Source organism: Tinamus guttatus, unplaced genomic scaffold (assembly GCF_059628265.1).
Source record: "Tinamus guttatus ecotype Peru unplaced genomic scaffold, ASM5962826v1 Tinamus_guttatus_pri_ptg000004l, whole genome shotgun sequence".
Classification (NCBI taxonomy): domain Eukaryota; kingdom Metazoa; phylum Chordata; class Aves; order Tinamiformes; family Tinamidae; genus Tinamus; species Tinamus guttatus.
In genome coordinates this window covers 9,973,180-9,995,822 of record NW_028288538.1, presented here as the reverse complement: position 1 = coordinate 9,995,822, position 22,643 = coordinate 9,973,180, and the positions used below count along the sequence as shown (strand labels likewise).

At 43.6% G+C, this 22,643-nt stretch overlaps 3 protein-coding genes across 4 annotated transcripts; 2 read left to right on the top strand and 1 right to left on the bottom strand.

The window, feature by feature from the left end:
• Nucleotides 1-393: 393 nt before the first annotated feature.
• SQOR (sulfide quinone oxidoreductase) lies at nt 394-8,313 on the top strand. The gene is made up of 9 exons (XM_010214243.2): nt 394-1,112; nt 1,414-1,584; nt 2,049-2,102; nt 3,702-3,896; nt 4,744-4,953; nt 5,435-5,618; nt 6,559-6,626; nt 7,615-7,793; nt 8,142-8,313. Exons 1-9 carry the CDS (start codon nt 879-881, stop codon nt 8,197-8,199), a joined length of 1,353 nt encoding a protein of 450 aa, XP_010212545.2. The 5' UTR covers nt 394-878; the 3' UTR covers nt 8,200-8,313.
• Nucleotides 8,314-8,782: 469 nt separating this feature from the next.
• On the bottom strand, nt 8,783-10,979 carry LOC104567428 (nicotinamide riboside kinase 2). The gene is given in 9 exon segments (XM_088540213.1): nt 8,783-8,902; nt 9,033-9,124; nt 9,262-9,292; nt 9,295-9,368; nt 9,789-9,860; nt 10,105-10,291; nt 10,454-10,499; nt 10,639-10,729; nt 10,852-10,979. Coding segments are annotated over 7 exon segments (522 nt in total). The 5' UTR covers nt 10,878-10,979; the 3' UTR covers nt 8,783-8,902; nt 9,033-9,124; nt 9,262-9,266.
• A 2,448-nt stretch (nt 10,980-13,427) lies between these two features.
• Nucleotides 13,428-16,181, top strand: LOC104567422 (CDC42 small effector protein 2-B). Of its 2 annotated transcripts, XM_088526211.1 has the most exons (4): nt 13,428-13,442; nt 14,990-15,138; nt 15,557-15,658; nt 16,094-16,181. In XM_088526211.1, the coding sequence occupies exons 2-4, from the start codon at nt 15,085-15,087 to the stop codon at nt 16,166-16,168; spliced, it is 231 nt and encodes a 76-aa protein (XP_088382337.1). In that variant the 5' UTR covers nt 13,428-13,442; nt 14,990-15,084; the 3' UTR covers nt 16,169-16,181. The 2 variants fall into 2 exon arrangements, with proteins under 2 accessions (XP_088382337.1, XP_010212544.1); XM_010214242.2 differs by lacking the exon at nt 13,428-13,442 and having other exon boundaries at nt 14,932-15,138.
• Nucleotides 16,182-22,643: the final 6,462 nt, after the last annotated feature.

The window sequence follows — 22,643 nt, the reverse complement described above, 5'->3', positions numbered from 1 at the left end:
GAGGGACGTGTCTATAGGGATTAATCTTGATTGTCTTGTAAATAACCAAAGTTGTCCTAGCCCCCGCTGTGCTGTGCGTGTGAAGGCACCGCGTGCTTCTTGCTTCAGCTCCTGTTTGCCCGTGACAAGGTGCAGCTCTAGCAAGGCGAGTGCGGGCTTCCAGCCTCCGTGTCCAGCCGCTTCCCTGTTGCAGATGCCAAGAGGTGACCATGGACAGAGAGTTGAATCTTAATCTTTTGAGAATATTTAAAGATCCCAAGTGGGATAAAGTTGTCATGCTTAGGGCTCATGACATCCCCTGTGAGAGAGGAGTAAGGCATGTGCCTGTACTCAGAGCACTGTAAAAGCTGGCACGCTTACCCTGGATGGGTGCCTGGAGGTGGGGAGAACAGCGTGTTTGATGTGTGCATGTGCTTGTACATGTTAACATTAAAATGCAAATGTAGGGATTTATTTCCTTGTCTGACATGTTACGATTACTGGAATAGCACTTAAGATGAACTTGTTTGGCATTTCTCATCTGCAGCATCTAACAAACCCTTGCTTCCTCTTGTAGCATTCTGTCTCTTCAAGACTGTAATGTTATGGCTTACGTCAAAGGATAAGAAACACCTTCCTACCAAAATAAGTGGAAAATATTTTTATATTTTGTTAAAATTCATTTACCTGCACAAAATTTCAGTTTCCTGGCAGAGACCAACATTGATTTTTCAACTTGATTTTAAACAACTCGAAAATTCACTCTTGTGGCTGTTAAAATATTTTACTATTAAAACTCTTGCCTTGGAGACTCACTGAGCCATTTAAATTAACACAGACGCTGCTGCTCTCGTTGTAGCGGGCGCCTCTCCTTCCCTTGCAGCGGAGGCTACCGAAGGATGTCGGCGATCGGGGTAGGAGCCGCCTGCTCCCGCCTGCGTCCCGGCAGGCGGCCGCTGAGAGGGGCCGTGCAGAAGCTGGGTGCCCTCGGCCTGCACACGGCAGCCCGGTGCGCTGCCAAGGAGTACTACGAGGTCCTGGTGCTGGGGGGAGGCACCGGGGGAATCAGCATGAGCGCTCGCATGAAGAGGAAAGTGGGCGCAGCAAACGTGGCTGTTGTGGAGCCGAGCCAGGTAAATCCTCATGAGGTGTCAGTGTGATGAGAAGTATTTTACCTGCATGATCAGTTTGATCTGTCCTTGAATGATTTTAACTGTGGAGAGGAAGCCACTTGCTAGTCTTTAATGGCTTCTCATGAAATTTGTTGCTCCAGCCTAAAGCTATATCTGTATTTCCAGCTTTGTCCTGGTGATTTATGTAGTTTTTTTTTCGTTAAGAATAAAGTGTTAGGAGAAAATTGCTTCCTGTTTGAAGTTCCTTCATCTTAAAGTCAAGTTAACAGTTCTTAAAAGTGCGTTTAAACATTTATTTCAGACTCATTACTATCAGCCACTCTGGACCCTGGTTGGTGCTGGTGCAAAGCGACTGGCAGCTTCTGCGCGCCCAACTGAGCGAGTAGTGCCCCAAGGAGTCGAGTGGATCAAGTGTCGAGTTACGAGGTTGGATCCAGATAAGAACTGTGTTTGGCTGGAGAATAATAAAAAGGTAATAATGGCACAAAATTGTTATTCTGAATCTGTTGTTCAGTGTCATGAGTTGCCTGTCAACCTGCTGCAGGTCCCCATGGAGCTCTCTGATGGGGAGCGGCTGGGCAATTCACTTACTCTTATGGGAAGTACTTGATCCTAGGAGCTGTTCATAATCAAAATTGTTGTGGATAGCTAGATTGGAGTAACATCAACTCATGATATTGTCATCATAGTGCATTTCCCTCTTTATAGTGGCCTGAACAGAAAAGGTAGTTTGCTCCAAATGATTGGTTTCATGTGTAGCAAAGATGGTGTGTATAACTCTTCATGCAGTTAATATTGTAACAAATTACTACGGGCTTAATGTTACTAATATTCCCTACATCCCCTTCCCTTGTAACTATTAAATGTTCTCAAAAAAACTTAAATGTACTTCAAGGTGATGTTTTATCTAAAATATTATTTTTCCTTGCATAACAGATATCTTACAAGTATCTGATAATTGCCCTTGGGATCAGTCTGCATTATGAAAAGGTATTTGGTTACAGTAATCATGTTTTTATGACTTTTAATGACATCACATGCCCTCATGAGTCACTTGAATGATCTGGTACAGGTACAGGAAGCTGGGCACTAATACAAACTAAAGAGGCAGAGGACAGCCTAAAGAATGTAGTGTGCCTCTCCATAGGCCTGGATGTAATAATTCAAATGACTCTTGGGGAGCTCCTTTAAGATGGCTGTTTAGTCACTGTGGCAATAGTGGCTGATGGGGGCAACAAGCTGAATCTGGAACCCAACGCAGTCTCTAGCAGTGACATGGGGAGAGGGGTATGGTGGCTGCAGTCCAAAGCATCTCCTGTGTAAACAGAGATGAAGAAAATATCGCAGTTGGTAGAACCTGCTGTGCCTCGGTGATTTGCCCTGTTCTCCGCCACGTTTTCCAAAAGAGCCAGCTGCATTATTTAAGCAAGCTATATTTAAGTAGATCCTGGGCCCCTTCCTGTCCGTTAGGATTCTGCGCGTTTTACAGTGGCACACAAAGGAAAATATTAATATGGTTGTATTGAAGCAGACATTCCTTTAGCAATACATAGGGGGAGAGAAACACAAAATACACATTTGAATAATTTGACTCTAGTGGTTTAATCTGACCAGAATATAGTGTAGTTGCTAATAGTGTATTTGAGCATCTCTTTGAATAGTTCCCAAATTGCTCATTTAATTAACTGTCACCACAGTGAGAATTGCGCTGTAGAAATCCCTATACAGCACAACCTGGGAAAGCTCAATTCAGTATTCCATGGAGGAGGCCATGTAACACATTTAATCACTGCTGCTCCATAGCTAAATCTGCTAGTGAATAAATTCATAGTAACAGACTTTTTATTTTAAAAGCCAAGTGCCTAGTTTAATGGTTTCTCTTAACTGTATCTTCATCAACAGCATACTTTCTGGTATGGAGTGTAATGTCCCAAACACTCTGCAGTGCATATAACATGAATCAATTTTCTCACCAATGTTCTGTAACCCCTGGCTTTGCAGACAGGTGACTCCATTTCTCAGAGACCACTCAGGCACAGTAGTACTAAGGAAATAATTAATGGACAGAGTTCAACAAAATCAGAACACCTTAGGAAAAACAGATATCTGCAACTTACTATTGAAGAGCTTCATTCACCTCAGAAATGGCACCATGCCGTTTCTCTACAGTTTTCACTTATGCTGAAGTGGTACTGGCTTGATGCATCATTGCTCCTAATTTCATATTTTTTTTTACAAACTGGTTTGGTCTGGTCTGGTTTTAAACTGACCACTTAAAATACCAACCTTGCAGACTCTTGCTGGTTCAGTGAGTGTTACATCTACTAAGTTCTAACGGAAATCTCTTGGATTGATTGGTAGACTTATTTCAAAAATGCCAACTAGCTAGTGCATATAGACTTTCTTTTTCTCAGAGGCCTTTTAAATAGCTGTTTCTCAGGTATGCATTTAATATTTGAAGATGAACACAAACTTTCCACCAGTATTTTAAACTTTAATTTTACTTTCTCAGATCATAACTTTTTATTTGATACTTGAAAACAAAATTCTTGCCACCTGTATTTTAAAACCTTATTTTTATTTTCTTAGATCAAAGGCTTGCCTGAGGGTTTTCATCACCCTAAGATAGGTTCCAATTATTCAGCTCACACAGTAGAGAAAACGTGGAGAGCTTTGCAAGATTTCAAGGAAGGAAACGCCATCTTCACTTTTCCAAACACTCCAGTGAAATGTGCAGGGGCTCCTCAGAAAATCATGTATTTATCAGAGGCCTACTGGAGGAAAGTAAGTATTTTACCGTCTCTGCCAATGTTTGTTCCTACAGCTGGAAAGAGACTTATTTTGAAGAGTTTATACTTTATTTAAAATAAATGAAAACCACACAAGAGAAATTTTTAAATACATACACTGAATACATACACTGAATGTATGTAAATATTTAGCACATATTTAATATAGGGGAAACCTGTAGGATTTAGGATTCATACAGAATTAACTGCTTACCCTACTACCTGTGGGTAGAGCCAGCATTGTTCTCAGCATAACTTAAAGCTTTAGGAACTGCGTAAAAATCCTGGGGGGGCATTAGGTCATTCTTGTTACTCCACATCCTGAGCGCAGAACGTCTGCTGCTGCCTGTCTTTATGCCAGTCTGCAAAGGGCTCTGCATGCTCCATGTGGCACTCGGTCTCGGTGCCAAAGTGAGTTTTGTGGAGGCAAACACCAGCCTCCGGCGGATGTGTCCCACTTCCTACGTTCTAGGCTGTGTGAGCTGTCTGCTGGCAAGAATCTGAGGAACACACAGAACTGCAGGTCTCAGAATGCTGTGTGATTCTGAGCCAACGCTTAACCTGCACGCAGGAAGGTCGCTCGGGCAGTTGCAAACACCTCTTCTCACAAGCACTTCTTGCTTGTGAGAAGTTTGAACTGAAGATTAGCATTAACATGAACTGAAACACCTGCATTTCCAGCATTCTGCTATTAACGCTTTATTCCATAATTGAACTGCACTAATAGCTTTACTGGCTCTTCAGTAGCATGGCACAGTTCTCAGTTCCTGATGGTTCTGCTAGCTTATCTCACCTTCTAGGCAGGAAAAGGCTAATCTGATCTTTCTTATCTTTCTTTGCAGACAGGAAAACGATCCAAAGCGAACATAATGTTCAATACTTCGCTTGGCGTCATTTTTGGTGTTAAGAAGTATGCTGATGCATTGCTGGAAATAATAAAGGAGAGGAATATTACTGTTAACTATAGACGCAACCTCATTGAAGTTCGAGCAGACAAGCAGGAAGCTGTGTTTGAAAACTTGGACAAACCAGGAGTCACTGAAGTTCATCAGGTTAGGAGCTTTTGGACCTCTAATCTGATTCTATTTATTTTCCTTATGTATACTAAAACATAACAACCACATTATAATAACAATATATATTGCTCCATTGTATATGTTATTTGCTTCCTTGGCAAATGTTAGTCTCTTAACTTCAGCTGATGAGTCAAAAGCTAGGAATTCAAGTGAACAAAAAGAGAGAAAAAATATATATGTATATATATTTCAGGAGCCCTACACAGAGTTCTATGCATATTGTTAATACAACTGAGGAATATCTCAAGATAAGGTTCATGTTAATGAAGAATTCTGCAAGGGTGAATGTAAAATTTGAGAAAAAATATTTTTTTCCCACTATCTATGCTAGTGTAAAAACAAACAAACAAAAAACCACCCTCTTCATAGTGTTCTCATTGCCTTATAACAGCACAGGTAAGATTTTCTCTGATAAACAGTTCATATTTATTTTCATGTATCTTTATTTTCTGTCTAGTATGAAATACTGCATGTCACCCCCCCAATGGGACCACCTGATGTGCTCATTAACAGCCCTGTCTCCGATGAAACTGGCTGGGTAGATGTAGATACGGAAACTCTGCAACATAAAAAGTATCCCAATGTATTTGGTATTGGAGACTGCACCAACCTTCCAACATCAAGAACAGCAGCAGCTATAGGTAAAGTGTGGGGAGGTGTGTGTATAATGCAAAGGCTGGGAGTGGCAGAATGCTGCTTTTAAACCAGACAGATTAAATATTATTTAGTTTGTTACTCTGAGGTCTGGATGTCAATTCTTCTCATCTTTCAAAAAGACCTAGATCTCCTGAGCCAACCTCCGTAGTACAGTTAGTGAGGTGCCAGCATAGTGACACTATTAACCCAGAGTTGAGTGCTCTTCTACATGACTCACATTTGAGTTACTTCTAGTTTCCCTGTGTGCAGAATTGCATAAAGTGAATGTAATATTCCCATGTTCATTACTTAGTAAAAAACTTCGTGCTCTATCTTAGAAGCTCACACGTTTATGTCAGCCAGCTGATAAGTCACTCCTGAAGAATCACGTGTTCAGTACTTGTTGCCACAGGATCCAGTATAAAAGCACTTTAGGCATGTTGTACCAGAACTTAAAAACAATATAAAATGTAAGGCTGAACATGTGTGTGCATGCATACAGAAAGGCCATAGCCTGTTTGTTGTAATACTGGTGTCACTCCAAGAAAAGTACATTGAGCTCTTCCAGGAAATGAGGCTGGAGTGCTTCGCTTGCAGTGGTAAAAATGTAACAAAACAAACAAAACTTCAGTGCTTTGTGTTTGGGAAGACTGAGCAAGCATGCTTTGGCATAGCAAAACTCCTGCTAAAGCTATATAGCTTAAATTTTGTTAAGCCTTTGCATGATGGGAACAATAAAGCCAAAGCATTATTCCAATATGGAATTTTCCATATGTGATCCCTACCTGGGATTGTAAAGTTCACAAATGGCTTTGAAATAAAAGTTCAGTTACAGTCGACTTAGCAACACGCCCAGGTATTATTGTTTGCTCTAGTGCTGACAATAACTACAATAATTTTGCCTGTAGCAAAGCCTTAATTCAATTGTTTTTATCTTTCATGTAGCTGCCCAGTCTGGAGTGCTTGATAAAACTATCTCCATGGTAATGAAGAACCAGTTACCAACTAAAAAGGTACCTAGAGATCTTCTCTTAGGAAAAAGTTACCTTGAGTATTTTCTCCACTCTTATGGGGGAGGAGTCTTGCTAAGCAAGAAGTTAACCAGTGTAAAGTGAACAGAAGGGGCTTTGTTTCAGGAATGTGAGTGCTGAAAAACTGGCTAAGTATTGTACGTAATAGTCGTTTAGTGGCGTAATTCCCGTCCTTAATGCTGTCTTTAATAATACTATCAGTGTAATTTATTGATTTGAGTTGTCAGCCAACTTAAACATGTACCCTTTTCTGGAAAGGCAAGGCTGATAAGGCTGGAATTTTCAATAATACAAGTGACTTATTCAGAGCAAAACTGTTGATTAACTACTACCCTCCATTCTTTGGGGAAAAGATTGCAAATTTTACACATCTGCACTACATTCAGTTTTTCTCCTCTGTGTGGAACTGTACCGGCTGAGGTGGAGCTAAGTGGAAGCAGCTGTTCTGCCAGTGACCATGAATAGTTTCTCTCATTTTATGTACAGCTTCTGACTTAATTTTTCTGAGAATACTAACCTGAATATCACAGCCCTTATTGCTGTGATCGTCTGCAAGTTCTTATGACTATATTCAAAATTGTGCTTATATGCTGTCTATTAAATCTAATACCAGCTCATCCTAGTTAACCGGTCACCTATTCTGCTGGATATAAGAATACCTGGCAATTAATGAGACAAATCTCTACTGTTCTAGATCAGTACTAATACTGGTAGTGCCGCTAAGCAAATGCACAACCTGCATTCAAAAGACAGTGTTTTGATATTATGGTTATTTTGCCTAACTGGCCCAGCAACCCCCCCAAAGATTGCTACTATTAGTATACACTTTTTCTTTTTCCTATTTTAGTGGTGTGCTGATGTAGAAACCTCCTAGAAACTGGCTTTGAACTATGAATGCTAATCACGTAGGTTGTGATATTTCAGCCTGTGGACTTTACTCACAATGAGATGGGCATGTGCTTTATTGCAGTACGATGGCTATACTTCCTGCCCGCTGGTCACTGGCTACAACAAGGTGATTCTGGCAGAGTTTGACTATGCTGCTCAGCCCCTGGAGACGTTTCCCGTTGACCAGAGCAAAGAGAGGGTAACCATGTACCACATGAAAGCCGATGTGATGCCCCTGCTCTACTGGAATGCCTTACTCAAGTAAGTCTGGGCAGGTGGTAATTCATACAGAACAGAGCCAGATACAGATCTCTGCTCTGGCTTGAAACTCCTCACTAGGAAAGCAGCAGTTGCTAGATGTGCAGGGCATACTGCACTTGTGCTTAGTCTGGGGCTTTCTCAGGGACTTTGGCACTTTTGCTCATAGAAAGGAGTTGTGGAAGGAGAGAGACTGGGGCTGACTTATAAGGGGCCCCTCCTGCCTCCTTTACAACAGCAGAGCTGAAGCAAAGATTGCTCTACAAACCCAACACCAAACCGCCCCCCCTTGCCTCCCTGCCCCTGGCCATGTGTGCACATGCAGCTGGTTGAAAGCTTCTGCTTTTGTAGGGGCTACTGGGGAGGACCAGCTCCTTTCAGGAAACTGATGCACCTGGGCTTGAAGTAAGGGATGGTGCTGGATGCTAGGCACCACTTTTGAAGAAAAACGACCAGCTGCTGAATGGATCACTAGCTCTCCTTGCTCTTGGCCTCCTTTATAGGTAACTGATTTTTTTTTTTTCCCCCTAAAAGAGGGTTTAAGCCTTGCTCTTTTTCTTACCACTCGTCTACACTCATCAGTGTACATCAGTACACTTACAGTGCACTTACACTTGCATTTAAGTGCATCACTTACATCAGTGCCTTACAGTGCTTTCAACTGCACAGCGCAGTTTGAAGAAAACTGTAGACTTGCCTTGAACTAGAAGCCACTCCTGGAATCTTGTGCTGCAATCATTCAGTTTAAAGCTGTTATATTATGTAACTCTACATATACATGACCCTAAATGGTGTAGCCTGGTTGTAATCAGGGTGCACTGGATTTAAATAAATGTCAGTGAAGCGGTCTGAACAGGCTCCTGTTCTTTCATTCTTGAGAAAATGACTTAAGCTGCATGTAAAGCCAATGCTAGTCTCAAGCACAAATTAAGACAACATGAGAGGGGGAAATGTTTTTTTTTTAATTATGACCTCCTTTAACTGCATTTCAAGGGAAGATTGAACAAGAGTTAGAGTCTTCACAGAAGCTGGAACTTTAGTGGTGGTCAGGTACACAATCTTGGAGCAAACAGGAAGCTTCTTCACCCACAAGGACCAAGAGCAGCTTATTTCTAAACAAAAAATATGAACATTTCTAAGTTAAAGCTTTATGCTTTTCACCTTAGCCTTTAGAAATGGCTATGTATTCATTTAAAATTACACCACTGCCTTTCAGGTATAGTGATAAGGATCAACATGTACCTGCACATTAAGTAGTTCTTCAATCTTGTTCTGAATCTGTCCATACACCTCATTAAACAGTTCCTCCTTGGACTTGGTTCCATTCAAGTGTACTTGAAATAGGAATGTTAAAAGCGGGGGGGGGGGAGAAAAAAAAAAAGCTTCAGTCCCTCTCACTTGACCAGAATATTTATGCCAGGTTTGAAAAGCACACAGTTGTATAACAGTGCTTTTGTCAGTAAAAACTTACCCACATCAACTCCAAGATCTTCCATTATCTTCCTGTGCTTTACATACATAGGCCAGACATGGCCATCAAACAGTCCAGGGGGATCTGGTACAGTGTAGTTTCTTGAACTGTATTAAGACAGTATTGTACATAAGTAGCCTAATTACAGTTTTATTAGAGTGTTCATAAAGCATGCAGTTTCTCTACTCTCTAGACCAACCACCTTATCTATTCTCTGAGTTTTAACCTGTTTCATTTGTAAATAAGAACACTATGTGTACAACAATATAGCCAAGTCTAAAACCCCAGGATAGATCAAGCTGTAGAAACCACAATCATTGGAAAATGAGAAAGCTATTCAATTTGCTGAATTTGAACACTAGTCTGAGGTATACAAGAGGGTGGCAGAGTACTTGGGAGTTTGTTCAGTGAAGGAAGCTATAACTCACACAGCACCTACCTCAGTGTTTATCCTTTCTCATCTTTAAAGTCTTTAAAGAGAAACTGTATTCCTGGTTTAGGAGAGGCGCTTTTGAAGATGAACTTACCTTCTTCTCCTTTTACATTCTTCATATGGAATGGAAAGAAAGTACCGATGGTGGAAAACATCGATCAGTGGCCTGAAAGAGTAGGTATTTTAAGTGGTTATGGCTAGCCTATGGGATTAGTAGTAAGAAATAGAAAAGCTCCGTCTGTTTCCTCTACTTAGAACTATCTTCAGACTTGTGACACAAACTCACCACTACCCTGTATCAGCTGCTAACTACTGCTTTAGAACAGGACTTTTTATTCCCTTGAAGGCTAATCTAGGTTATGTAAAAAATATAAACAAACAGAAAAAAAATCATGAAATGTAATGATTACCTGTAGGTGTAAAGCAGGAAGCCTTCAACAATAAGAATGTGGATGGTGTCATCTCCTCCCTCTGTGTCTTGCAAGACTGGGGCATCCAGGGTGTTATTGATCCCATGAGAGCGTTCAAACTTGACTGGGTTTTTTATCCAAGCGTTTATGGTACTCATCATTGCTTCCATGTCCAGTGCACTAATCACTAAAGCAAAACACACAGCCACCAGTAAATAGTAATTAAGAATTTGAATCAGCATTAAAAAAATTGTACTAATATTAGAATCACTACAAAAAAAATGCACAAAAATAATACTCAAGTAGTCTTGGAGAACTACAGTTTGATACCATTGTAAAAACGACTTACCATCATACTGTTTAAACCCATCTTCAACTTCTATTTCATCTTGAGGCTGAAACAAGCACAGAAAAGCAGCTCCGTGAGCGCCGCTCCTCGGAGCCCAGGGCAAGCAGGGCCCGAGCCCGCCGGGATCCCCGCCTGCCACGGGCCCCGTAAGCGGCGGCCGGGAGGCGCGGGGCGCGCGGGCTCACCTTGAAGAAGTCGTCCTGGTGCACCACGCTGCAGCTGGGCAGGGCCTGCATGAGCTTGCGGGTGAGCGTGGTCTTGCCGCCGTTCGTCACCCTGCGGCGAGAGCGGCCGAGACGGAGGCGTCGCCAGCGCCGCCCGCGGCACGTGCGGCCCCCCCGGGCCCCGCGGCCCGTGGGGGACCCGCGCCGCCCCCGCCCGCCCGCCGCGCCGCTCACCCGCCGATGCCGATGATGATGTTCATGGCGCGGGCGGCGGCCGCCCGGCCCGCCCGCTACAGCCTGTGTCCGAGCGGAGGGGGGCACCCGGCGCCGCCGGTGCCGACCGCCCGAGGCGGGAGCCGGGAAGAGGGGCCGGGAGGAGAAGGGAGAAGAGAGGGGAGAAGCCCAACGTCAACTGCCGGGCAGCGCCATGGCGGCCGGGGCAGCAGCAGCCGAGCGGGTCCGCGCCGCACCACGGCGCTCCGCAAAGGGAAGCGCCCGCCCGCCGCGTGCGGCTTCCCTCGCGCTCCCGCCTGCCCATTGGGCGGCGGCCGCGACGCCGCAGCGAATGGCGCGCGCGCCGCGCCGCTGCCGGCCACCCATTGGGCTGGGTGCGCTCGCCCGGCTCCCGATAGGCTGCGGCGCCGGCCCCTCGGCGGCGCCCATTGGCTGCGGCGCAGGGGTGGCGGGGCGGCTGCGCTAATGGCAGCGCGGCGCCTGCGGAAGGGGAGAGGGGGAAATCGGCGGCGGCGGCGGCGCGCGGGGGCTTCGTGCGGGCCTCGGGCCCGGGGCGGCGCGAAGAGGGGAGGCCCCGCAGGGCCGCGGCCCAGCGAGGAGATGCGGAGGGGGCCGAGGGGGCCAGAGGGAGCCTGCCTCGAGCGGCCGAGGCCTTTCCATGTTGTGTGGAAGTAAAACTCAGACTCACAGCAAATTTTAAGCGTAATTGGAGTTTGTTCTTAATCCATAATTGCATAATTCAACAATTTTGTGTGTTCACATCAGCAGTGTTTGGCAACCTCCTGCTTGCTTCTCATTTCCTTTCAATACTCACTTTCTGTTGGGGAGGCCCTAGCCAAGGCCCAGTTGATCTCTCCAGAGGTTATTTTTATCTTCCAGGCAGAATATTTAATCAGAACATGTAATTTTGGGGGGAAGGGAGGAGGTGGCAGCAGCTTTTTTTTAGACTTGTGACTGTTTTTTTCCCACTTTGATGTCCAGAGCCTTTTTTTTTTTTTTTCCTAAATCTTCATGTCTGCTTAGTCTCTAAAAGGAGAAGCTTCAAAATGGCTGTGACTGTACCCAAATCGCTTAGTTTAACATTACCAGTACACCTAGATTAGCAGAGGTCTCATGTAAAAGCCGGGTTTCGGGTTTCTGTGAGGCTCAGGACTCCACAAGACCTGTGTACGGCCAGATTACCTAATAGTGTGAGGTAGTTTAAGGACTACAACTTAAACCACATTTTTGGTGTCCTGGTATCACTGCAATCAGGCTCCTACCTCCGAGCAGTCAAGCTCACTGTACAGCAGATTTCTGCTGGTCAGCTCTGAGGTTCTTGCAAAGTTTTGGTAGTTTTGTCGCTATTCTTCATATTTTAATGGTAGAGACACCTCTACTGTACTCTGCAAGTGCTGCTTTCAAAGCTAATTTTTGATTTGGAAATGGAGGCTCTGCTGTTTTTACCCTACCTTGCCATTTGAGTATGTAAACATGCAACTGTTAACTGCAAATTTAAAGTACAGAATTGTGATTTTCTTAGAGAGGCAACAAGGCTGAAAATATGTTTCTCTCGCATCAACTCAAAAGGGCTGAAGTTGGGGGAATGAAAACTGCAGCAATGTGGGTAAGGCAGGAGCTACCCTGGCTCACGAGGCCATCAGGATGGGGTAGCGAGGAGTTGCCTCGAGGCAGGTAACACACAGTAACTTCATAGGAGTTGTCTTGATAGCCCAGGGTCAAGGGTTCACTGCGACCGAACCCAGAGCCTACAGGCCGCTTGCGATGGAGGGTTGCGGTTCCGCAGGTCTGTACGTTACTAATCAGGATCACTGACAGAACGAGCGGGACGCCGGGCTCCATCGCGTACAGCTGCATCCTCCGAAAGCTCTCGGGCTCTCTGGGCGCCGCTGAGCCCAGCGGCCAGTGCGCCCATCCGCAGCCGAGCGCGTGCTAGCCGCTGCCCCGGCCCTTTGTGTGTCTGCGCGCGGGGACAAACAGCGGGCAGGAACAACAGGACATTGTCCTCCATGCCAGCGGTGACAAAACATTGTTTTTTCTCCTCGCTCGGGGGCCTCTTGCCCTGGGCTCTCATTAGCCCTGCGTGAGCCCGGCCACACAAGATGTGTCCGACACTTTTCCAGCGACCGTGTCGAGCCTGAGCCCCTTGAAGGGGAGGAAGGGGCTGCCCTGCGGCCACGGCTGCTTTGGACGATGCTTCTGTGACCCACGCGAGGGAAGGACAAGTCGGTCAGAGGGACGGCGGGTCCTGGATGACACCCGCAGCGCTGCCGCAGGCGCGTGGACGGGAGCCACGAGCGGTGCGGGCAGCGCTGAGCAGGCTGCACTGCCGCGCCGCTTCCGCGCCAAACTAGAGCGCTATTTTTGGCTCCCGCTCTGCTTTTTATTTGCTAAGCACCTGTGGGAAAGCATCAAGCACGCTGCAGGACAGGCTGCCGCCGCCGCTGGAGCACAGGGAGCCACGGCCGGCGCGGGATCACGCTGCCGCTTCCGCGCCAAGCAGCGGCCGGAGCGGGAGCCGTGCGGCAGCGACGGGCCCGGCCTCGTGCCAGCCCCTGGGGCAGGTGCCCGGAGCCAGGGCTAATGCGCAGGTTAGTTCAGCGCTGGGAAACCCGTTCCATGTGTCAGCAGGTCGGCTTGCCACAGGGGGATGATCCTCTGCAGCAACACGTTTGGTTGTTTTTAAGGGAAATCCTAATTTCAGCACAGTCTCCGTAACATGAAACAAACCAGAATGAGGTATAGTTAAAGGGAAAGGCAGGCAGGAGCCCGGGCGCCTACAGGTCCCCTTTTTGCTGCCCTTCCCTGAGGCATCCGCAGAATAGAGGCCTCTCCAAGAGGATGAAGTGCAGCAAAAACAGCAAATTGGCCAGGCAAGGAGGTGCACTAAAACCACCCCGGACAAATTGCACAGTCTGCATTTGTTAATAACGTAGCATGGAGGCACCTAAAGATAAAGCAGGGGGGAATAAGGCAAATGCTATGAAATATAAATAGCAGAGCAGAAATGCAACCTTGCTATACAGGAGAACTGGTGAAGTGAGCGAGAGCTGCAAAGGTGAAAGAGCTTGATGTGCTGACTGCCTAATTGGGGGCTGACTGCCTAATTAGGGGCTGATTACTTAATTAGGGGGTGATATAGGAAATGTTTGTGATAAAGGAACTCATGCTGTTTGTAAAGGTTTCAGTAGGGCTGACTTTATGAGACTACAGCTTCTGTTGATTTGTAAGTTTTCTTAAAATATTTTCTGTAAGTTAAATTTTTATTATGATAAGCTGTAGTATAAAAGTATCAGTAGGAAAAGGCACTGTATAGCCCTGCTTTTGGTGTGTAAAGGATGGTATAACATGGAAGTGGTTAAAAGCTGGCTGTTTTTTATTTATTTATACATATTTGCTTATAACTTAGAGGGCTCCTAGTCAGCTATCTGGTTGTGACCCCCGCTTAGGCTTCCTGTGTTAGTGGTTTTGTGTGTTCTGGGAAGCTGTAGGCTCTGCTCTATGAGCTGTTTTGTTGCTGTTGTAAAAACAGAAAAAAAGTCTTGCTTTGGTTTTATGGAATTGTAGAATTTTCTGTTTTCTAAATTCCACTATGTTTCAGAGGAGTAATTATGTGAGACTTAAGGAAGAAGGATTTTTTTTGTCTCTCTTTTTTTTTTTTTTTTTTTTTAAGTACTCATGTATTTGAATATTTTATTTAGTTTGGGCTTCAAAGCTATGATCTCTAGAAATGCTAACAATTCTGTAATTGTTGGCCAGCCCTGCTTAAAAGGGGGTCACAGACTGTATGTTAAAGCTTAACTTAATTCTAGCATTACTTTGATATAGTGGCTTCTTCACAGAAAAGTAATTTTTTTCCTACTTCGTCTGTTTGGGAGTAAATGTATGTAATCCTAGCCCTCATTTCTAGCAGAAATATACTTTTTTTTTTAAGTTAACATTATTGTACTATGCAGATATGCTTAGAAACTCTTATAATCTTGTTTCAGTTTTGTTGAAGTATTTATTGCTCAGTAACTTGCACCAAAACATGCTAAAAGCAAGTTTTGTATTTTAAATAACAATTTCTGCAGGTGTACTCGTTATATGCCTGCTGTGATCTTCACCTGTGGGTCTACACAAGCGAATCCTTCCTCAGCTCTCCCTAGGAGCTGCCTCTTGCTCCTTGTGCTGCTGTAAAGCTGCAAGGAGTAACAGCACTTGCCAAGGCCTGGAATCCCCCAAGGAAATACGATGACGGAGTTCCTGGTGTGTTTTAGCTGGTGCAACGGCGAGCCGCCCCAGCCGGTGGGTAGATGCACAGTTGTTGTCTGTTATCAGATTTCTAATTTCTTTCTGTTGCGCAGAAAATTCTTTGCCCTGTTGCTTTGTGCTAAGGAAAGCAAAAGCTAAAAGTGGACCTGTTACACCATGTTTAAAGTGTGTGTGTGTGTGTGTGTGTTTTACCATAAGTTACTGTACTGTGACTGCCTGGAGCTCACACACATGCTGTGTGAGCACTGACTTTTCCAGCCTTTAAGGCTTTACTAAAAAGCAATAATAAAAGTGAGTTAGATGCTTACTGTGAGCAGTCTGAAAGCTCCCTCCTGCCTCTGCGAGTCACTGAGGGCTGGTAGTGATGAGTTTATTTAACAGAGCTGCTTGCTTCTGCTGAAAGCAGCCTGCTCTTATTTGGATGGAAATGTAGATATCCTCTTTCTTGCAGAAGAGGCGTCGGAGACTGGACCGGGATATGATAGGAGAGCCCATGAACTTTGTGCACACGGCGCATGTTGGGGCAAGAGAGATGAGCAGTGGCTTTCCATCTGTAAGTGTGCACGGCTTGGGCAAATCTCTGCTCAGTAACTTGTGCCATAAGTAGCTGCTAAAATACTAAACATTTAGAGGGGAAAACACCTGCTCCCCCTGCCCTGTGCTAGGCCAGTGTCAGAAGAGAATAACTTGTGTTGTGAGCTGTGCATCTGCAATGCTGTGGGTTTGGCGGAGGCACTGATGTGCCCAGCATTTTTATGTGTGGTAAGGTGGTAAGAGACTTCTAGATACAGATATTGTATCTACTATGAAGTGCTTCCACTACATCTGTATCATCCATTTCATGCACCAATTTAGAATGGTCTTAAAAAAAAATGTTTAGCTCATTTCTTCCTACTACTGCTGGGACCCAGTGCTGTGAGCACATGGTTCGTCTGCTTCCTCAGACTGATGTCTTTATTGCTTTTTTTTTTTTTTTTTTTTTCTCTAGGCTGTATCAATTCAGGACCACATGAAGTCCAAAGGTGGCTACACAAATGGTACTTCTGCAACTATTCAGATATAGAAAACTGAGAAGGCTAAAATTTTTTCTGCCTTATGAAGACCCCTGTGGACTGTGCTTTCATATTATCTAAAACATCTTATGATGAACTATAGAGAGTCCTTGAATTATGAATAGGTCAGTGCAAGCTTTGATTTTTCTTTGCTCAAGAAGTTCTCAATAAGTTGCTATAATTTTTTTTTAATGGTTTGTTGTGGTAGTATTTTCAGTAACACCTGTATTGCCTCACTGGAGGTCTTCCTGGCTTCCCAGCTGTGTCCTCACAAGCCCCCTTGTCTTGTAGGGCAGGATTGGAAGTTGGTACAAATTGCCTGGACTTTAATATCTCCCCTCAAGAAAGAGACTGATTTAACTGGAAGATATCATTGTTTGCACTTCCTCCACAGGCTAAATTGAATGTCTAAGTAGGATCTTGTAGCCTTAACTTTAGAGCTATTTTTTTGAATGCCTTGCAGCTCAGTATACCAATGCATTAGTTTGTATTTTGGTATTTCCTCATGATGTTTTATAGGAATGGACTCTAACATAGTGCAGTTAGCTGTGTTCAGGAGCCCAGTGAAGATTCTGTCTTACTGTAAAGTCTCTCTAACTAAAAGTCCAGCTTTTGCACATGTACCCTTTCTATAATGAGGCTTAAGATGCAATATTTCTTCAATTACTGGGCTGCTTCCCTTCCATCACTCTGGTGTAGTTATGTACTGTTAGATTTGTTGCTGTAATACCTATTTGCTAATCTGAAATGGAGCTACAATATTCAGAGCTGCATGCTAATTTTGCATGGATGTTTCTAAGTTTTAAACTTAAGATCACTCTACCTGTGTTTAACAGTAGCCACATAAAACTTCCAGGGAAGTCCATTTGTCTTTCTAACTTTAACTTCAAGACTGCTTTCTTTAGTTTAAGTAAAATCTTATGTATGTTTTTAAACTATATGGTTTAATAAAATAGACGGCTTAATGGATACAGTCATGTGTAGGATGGAAGCTGAAAGAACATTGTGAAAACCTGCAGGAGGCCATTAAACAAAAACAAAGTCCTGCAGAGTTCCAGCATTTCATGTATGTGAATACTTAGCCACACACAGGCTACAGTTTATCACTCTGCTCTTACTGGACTTGCTATTAAAAGGCTATAATGACTACCCAAGATTACCCAATCACTGACAATTATTCCCTAGCTCGAAACTATGAACAACCACCATCCAGAAATAGAGGAAATGTGCTTGCTGTCATGGGACTAGCTTAAATAAGCGTTTGAATTCCTGTCAAAACAGCATGGTCATGCTGCAAGTCAGTGGCACTCTCCCCTTTTGCTGTAGGCATAAGATCAGCCATAAATTTTTGTTCCTGTGAGAATCTGTCTTCCGAAAAAATGTATCTAGCAGGTCTCTTAACAAATATGATACTGTTCATGGCTTGTGATACTTATAACTCTTACTAAGTTGTTTCCTCTGCATATACAGAAGGATTTTAAAGTATGAGAGCCTGCACAGTGTTTCTTTGTTCCAAAAAAGCATTTCCCCTGCCCTTCCCACATTTCCTCTTTAAAGGCGGAAGAGGAAGAGAGGGAATATTATTTCTGTAATAACAGGCCATTGCATTTGGCAACCACATAAAACAGAAATCTAATATCCATGTCTTGCTGGATCCTTACCCTTTAAAAATCATGCCATATTTTAAATACACTTTTAAATTAGTGCAAGTTGGGTGCATGCCTAGCTTTTTAAGTCTTTCATAATTCTGCTGCTTTGCTAACCTCAGGCTTATACTAGGAAGCTAGCTAAGATACAGTATTCAAACTAGATAATTCTTGTAAACAGACAGCATGTAGTGAGCAAGCTGTTTTAAAATATAAATGTTAATTCATCTGCCATTAAGTTCATGTGGTCATTGGTTTGTACCTGCCCAGAAAGTAGAGCACCATTAACTGCCGTGACAGCGGCGATGAAATGGGTTGCACTTCCTTTGTACTGTGGGAAAACAAACTGATCGGGGTTCCTATTTCCTGAAGATCTGCTCAGTCAATTTAAAATTAATTTCTAATTATGCACATAACACTAAGTTGGTGATTTGGTCAGTTCTTTTTAGGACTACTTCCACAGAGAATTGTTATTAAACTGTCTTTTTTCTTTTTTTAGAAAAAACTTGTCTTCAGTCCATACACCAAGCAGAAATATCTGATATAATTATCAGTATTCTCTGGGACCATATTAAAGTAAGCTGAATATTAATTGCTAAAGGAAATACTTCGTTGCATTAAGGGAGTCATTCTTAAACAAACATAAAAACATATCTTGAGACTTCACTAATTTTCTTTGATTGTGTAAGTGCAGCCCTTCTCTACCTGTTATCTGTCATGTAACTGGCTGGTGTGAACCTATCTAGCTGATAATAAATCTGTTAAAATATACTTTCACTTTTCTCATACTGTAAAAATCTGGATACTTTGCACTGAAACCTCATTCGTGGATCAGTGTAGCTTGAAACTCTCTTGCACAAATTCAGTTATCCACTAGAGAGCACAATTTTCCTTCAAGTCTCTTCTGGTTTTTGTCTGTACAATCTACTCAAGTGTGTGTGTGTGGGGGCATTTTTTAGTATTAAAAACTGGACTAAAGTACAGGAAAGGAGACCAAGGATGTGACCCTTCTACCTGCTGTGCAGTGTTGTCTTAGTACGATGTGGCAATGAAATTTTCCTGCTTTGACCTCATGGAATTGTAAAATGAAATCACTTGCTGGCAGAGCAGGACCTAAGCCTTTCATGTGAAGTCTGGCAGCGACTCAGCACAGAGTCTTTTTGAAAAGAGGGTGCTGTGGACAATGTGTAATTAAACAGCTGCATCTTATTCCTTGCTAGCCTTCATGCTGGGCTTAACCACTCTCTCAGTGCTGTACAGAGTTACAGCATTAGCTGGGCTAACTTTAAGAGGAAGGAGGGGAGGAAAAAAAAAGCTAATTTATCTTCTGCAGCATGGTATCTCCCTTAATGCTTGTGGGGGCTTTGTAACTACTGAAGGGAGTTACAATGGCAGTGCTAAACCTTGTGGAGGTGTCCTTATGAAACTCCTTGGATTACTAAGTAGTATGGAAAAATCAACTCTCAACTGAAAGTGAACCCAGGGCAGCTCTTGATTGTGTTTAGCTGCACTTTGGTATCAGCACAGCGACACTGCTGTAATCTTAACAGTTGAGGATAAGAATATTCTTGTCTGTGTTTCATAATCTCTGTGGGGAGATGAGATGAATCTGGAGAAAAAGGCTGTTACAAGTGTGACAAAAAGACATTCCCTGCAGAGTAGGCTCCTGTAAGATTTGCAGATGCTCTGCAGTCCTGCAGATGTGGCTGTTCAGGCATCTCATGCAGGCATTTCAAGCACTGTGCTATGAAATGATTCTGATAATGGTAGGGGTAATGAGGAGTAAGAGATAAGTGTGACCTTCCAGCCTCCTCAGCCATTCACCCTGAAGAGAGCAAACTCTTCAATGCATTTGGCTTAAATAGAAGGGTCTGGAGACTGGTTCTCATTTGCAATAGTTACCAGATTGTGTTTCCAGCTCATAACTTGTCAGAGGGTTTTCCATCCTGGATTCTGCAAGGTGGATGAGTTGTGCACCACAGGGTTAACACTGAAGGTGCAGAGTCCTGAAATAGGAAGTTTGTTGCTTCATTTGAGTAGTGATTGGCTTCAAGGCAGAAAACAGAATAACTATAAATGGAGTGGAATGTGCTTAGAAAAGCAGGCCTGCTGGGGATAAATCCTTTTATATATACATTTATAAAGGTGTTGACACACACTTCAGCTCCTTTAGCTCATAATAGTACTCTTACCATATATCTTTCAGTGTTAACAGACTGGATCAACATAAGGTCTGGATACAAAGGAGCGGTTACTGCCTGAAACTTGAAACGGCAGCTGATCTCCCCTCCCCTGAGGTCCCAGGGCAGCTAAGGGGGTGCTCTGTGGAGTTGGTCATTGATCTTCTGCAGACAAACTGCCCTTTCTTCATACACAGAAATTGGTCTAGTATGCAGAGCACAAGTCGGTCATATCAGTGATTTTTTCCTATTGGTAGCAGTGTTTAAAATACGTATGAAGTCCCCTAGTACTGCAATGACTAGTGCCTTCCTCGGATGTGGCATGTCTTTCCTCGACAGAGCCTGTTCTAGGTATGGAGTTATTTGGACCTATTGCTACATGCAGCTTTGAGCCCCTTCTGTGCTTTCCTACACCACAGCACAAATTCTCCTTGCTGTGACACAATCCTTTTTGCTCTAGGAAAGGTGATGCAAGAGGCCTACAGGTCTCTTGGGAGCTGCAGGAAAATGGGGTGGGTGATTGAAGCAGATTTGGGCAGTGGGCAGAGGCACCATGATGTGTGTTCAGCCCTGCGAGGAGCTTGCAGGGGACAGAACATGTGCAAGTCGATAGGTTTGATTCCTGCAGTGCATATGCTGTTGGCACCACCATGGAAAATGCTGGCAAAGTGTGCAGAAGTGGTATATTGAGGAAATTGGGCACTTACATGCATGATTAAGATGGGACTTTGTACCCTTCTGTTGAATGAAACACAGGTTCCCAAAGTTATTTTAATGGATGCCAGTGTGTTTCAGAGCTGTCTGCAGAAAACACGGAGACACCAGGAGTCTCCAGAGGCTGGTGGTGACTGTATCTGGAAGATGCAACAGCGTTTCTCTCAATGAATGCCAAGTTGTAGCTGTGGTCACTGCTGAGGCCCCTCACCTCCAACAAAAGCTCCATGAAACGTAAAGCAGATAAAACTTAGAGGTAACACAAAGCACTTAATAAAAAAAAGCACAAAATGTTACCCAAAAATAGTCACAACACGAGGAAGCCCTCTTAACTTCAATGCTGTTTACAGGAGAGCCATAGCAGATGTGCAGAAATGTCTGCTCTGGGCTCTGGGTCATCTGTTGAGGCTGTTACAGTAAATTGTTACTGAAACCGAGGCCACAAAGCTGCATTCAGTGAGACATTTGACTATTATATATTATTAAAACAATGTAAATGGAGGGAAGAAGAGTCTCTTTCTACATTATTGTTTGTTGTATTTCAAAATGTTCAAACTGGACAAAAACCAAGTTATTACTGAGGTCAAACTTTTATTCAGGAAAACAATTTGAATGATGTTCTTAGACTCTAGCTTTCTTAGATTTTGGAAACTTCAAATAGCATTATGCTGGAATACTTAATTTGCATAAATGAAATACGCTTGATATATATGTAGGCATTCATCTTTAGTAGTATGGAAGGAAATAATTTCATTCTTTTCAGCTAGAACTAGTATAATTTCTGTGGAATCTTGGAGGTTAGAACTGGATTCAAATCAACATTTAAACTATTGGGAGAGAAACTGGTGTGTGTTTAAAGCTGTCATTGGCCTGTACAAGTGAATGGCTAATTTCCAATTCTTCATCAAAGAACTGGAGAATACCATTTGAAATAGTATTTTTATAGTACTATTTTTACATGCATCTCATCTTGCTGGTGCTTAAGACACGTACCTTTTACAGAGCTTATCTGCAATGCGTCCAAAGGTGAATGAAGACTATAATGATAACCAGCAATTAACCTCTTTCCACTGAGCTGTCTCAAATTAAGGATTTGTAAATCAGGCCAAATGATCACACTTAAGATATAAATCTATTTATAAAACCTGTAATCCTGTTTACCTGTAAAACATGTAAGTTTGAAAGTCCAGTCTCCACATGTGCCAAAGCTGCATACTAATGGAGAAAGTAATGTGCTTTTAAATGCACTTATCTGTGTTTGCACTCTCAATCTCTACCATCAGGAAGTACTAAAACCCAAGTCATTCCTCTTGAGGGCGTGATATAAACTTGGGAATGTTAATTCAAAAATGAGGTTTACAGACCTTCACCGTGCCTGCCAGTGTGACCTTGCTGCACCCTGGTGCGTGACGAAGGCGTTCCGCAGTTTCCCTCTCCCCTAGGTCAAACATCGCCTTTGTAAATGTATGTGAATTGGCTGCTCTCCCGCTGCTGCCTAAATTCTCTTCTTTGCCTAGATTGACGTTAATCGGTTTCCACACATGGCTGGTAGTACATAGGAGGCATTCGCTGGATGTGTGTTTCTATGAGCAAATAATCCATGCACACTAGTCTGGATGCGTTGGATCATTTTCTTGCCAGGAGCGAGAGTCACAGCGTGACGCAGCGTGTGCCTGTCCTCATTTGCCACGTGGGGATGTCTCCGTTTGCGTGGCCGTGTCTCGCGGGGGCAGCACCTCTCCCCAGCAGTGCTCCCAGATCATGTCAATCAAGGCCTTTTGCACTGATACTTTGCTGTCTAGTTCCAGGCTGCACCTCCAAACCTGTGAAAATGAGATGCTGAAAGAGACAGCATCTAGGGCAGGGTGAATTTTCTTAGTTTCAGGCAGTGTTTTTTTTTTTTTTTTTTTGGTGCCATCTGCTTTATTCTGTCCTATTACTCTGCC

Excerpts from the sequence above, each read along its gene's own strand:
- SQOR (XM_010214243.2), top strand. The coding sequence starts at position 879 with ATGTCGGCGATCGGGGTAGGAGCCGCCTGCTCCCGCCTGCGTCCCGGC. Across the intron at positions 4,954-5,434 it reads GAGTCACTGAAGTTCATCAG|TATGAAATACTGCATGTCAC; the intron begins GTTAGGAGCTTT and ends TTTTCTGTCTAG. Across the intron at positions 5,619-6,558 it reads AAGAACAGCAGCAGCTATAG|CTGCCCAGTCTGGAGTGCTT; the intron begins GTAAAGTGTGGG and ends TCTTTCATGTAG.
- LOC104567422 (XM_088526211.1), top strand. The coding sequence starts at position 15,085 with ATGACGGAGTTCCTGGTGTGTTTTAGCTGGTGCAACGGCGAGCCGCCC. Across the intron at positions 15,139-15,556 it reads ACGGCGAGCCGCCCCAGCCG|AAGAGGCGTCGGAGACTGGA; the intron begins GTGGGTAGATGC and ends TCTTTCTTGCAG. Across the intron at positions 15,659-16,093 it reads TGAGCAGTGGCTTTCCATCT|GCTGTATCAATTCAGGACCA; the intron begins GTAAGTGTGCAC and ends TTTTTTCTCTAG.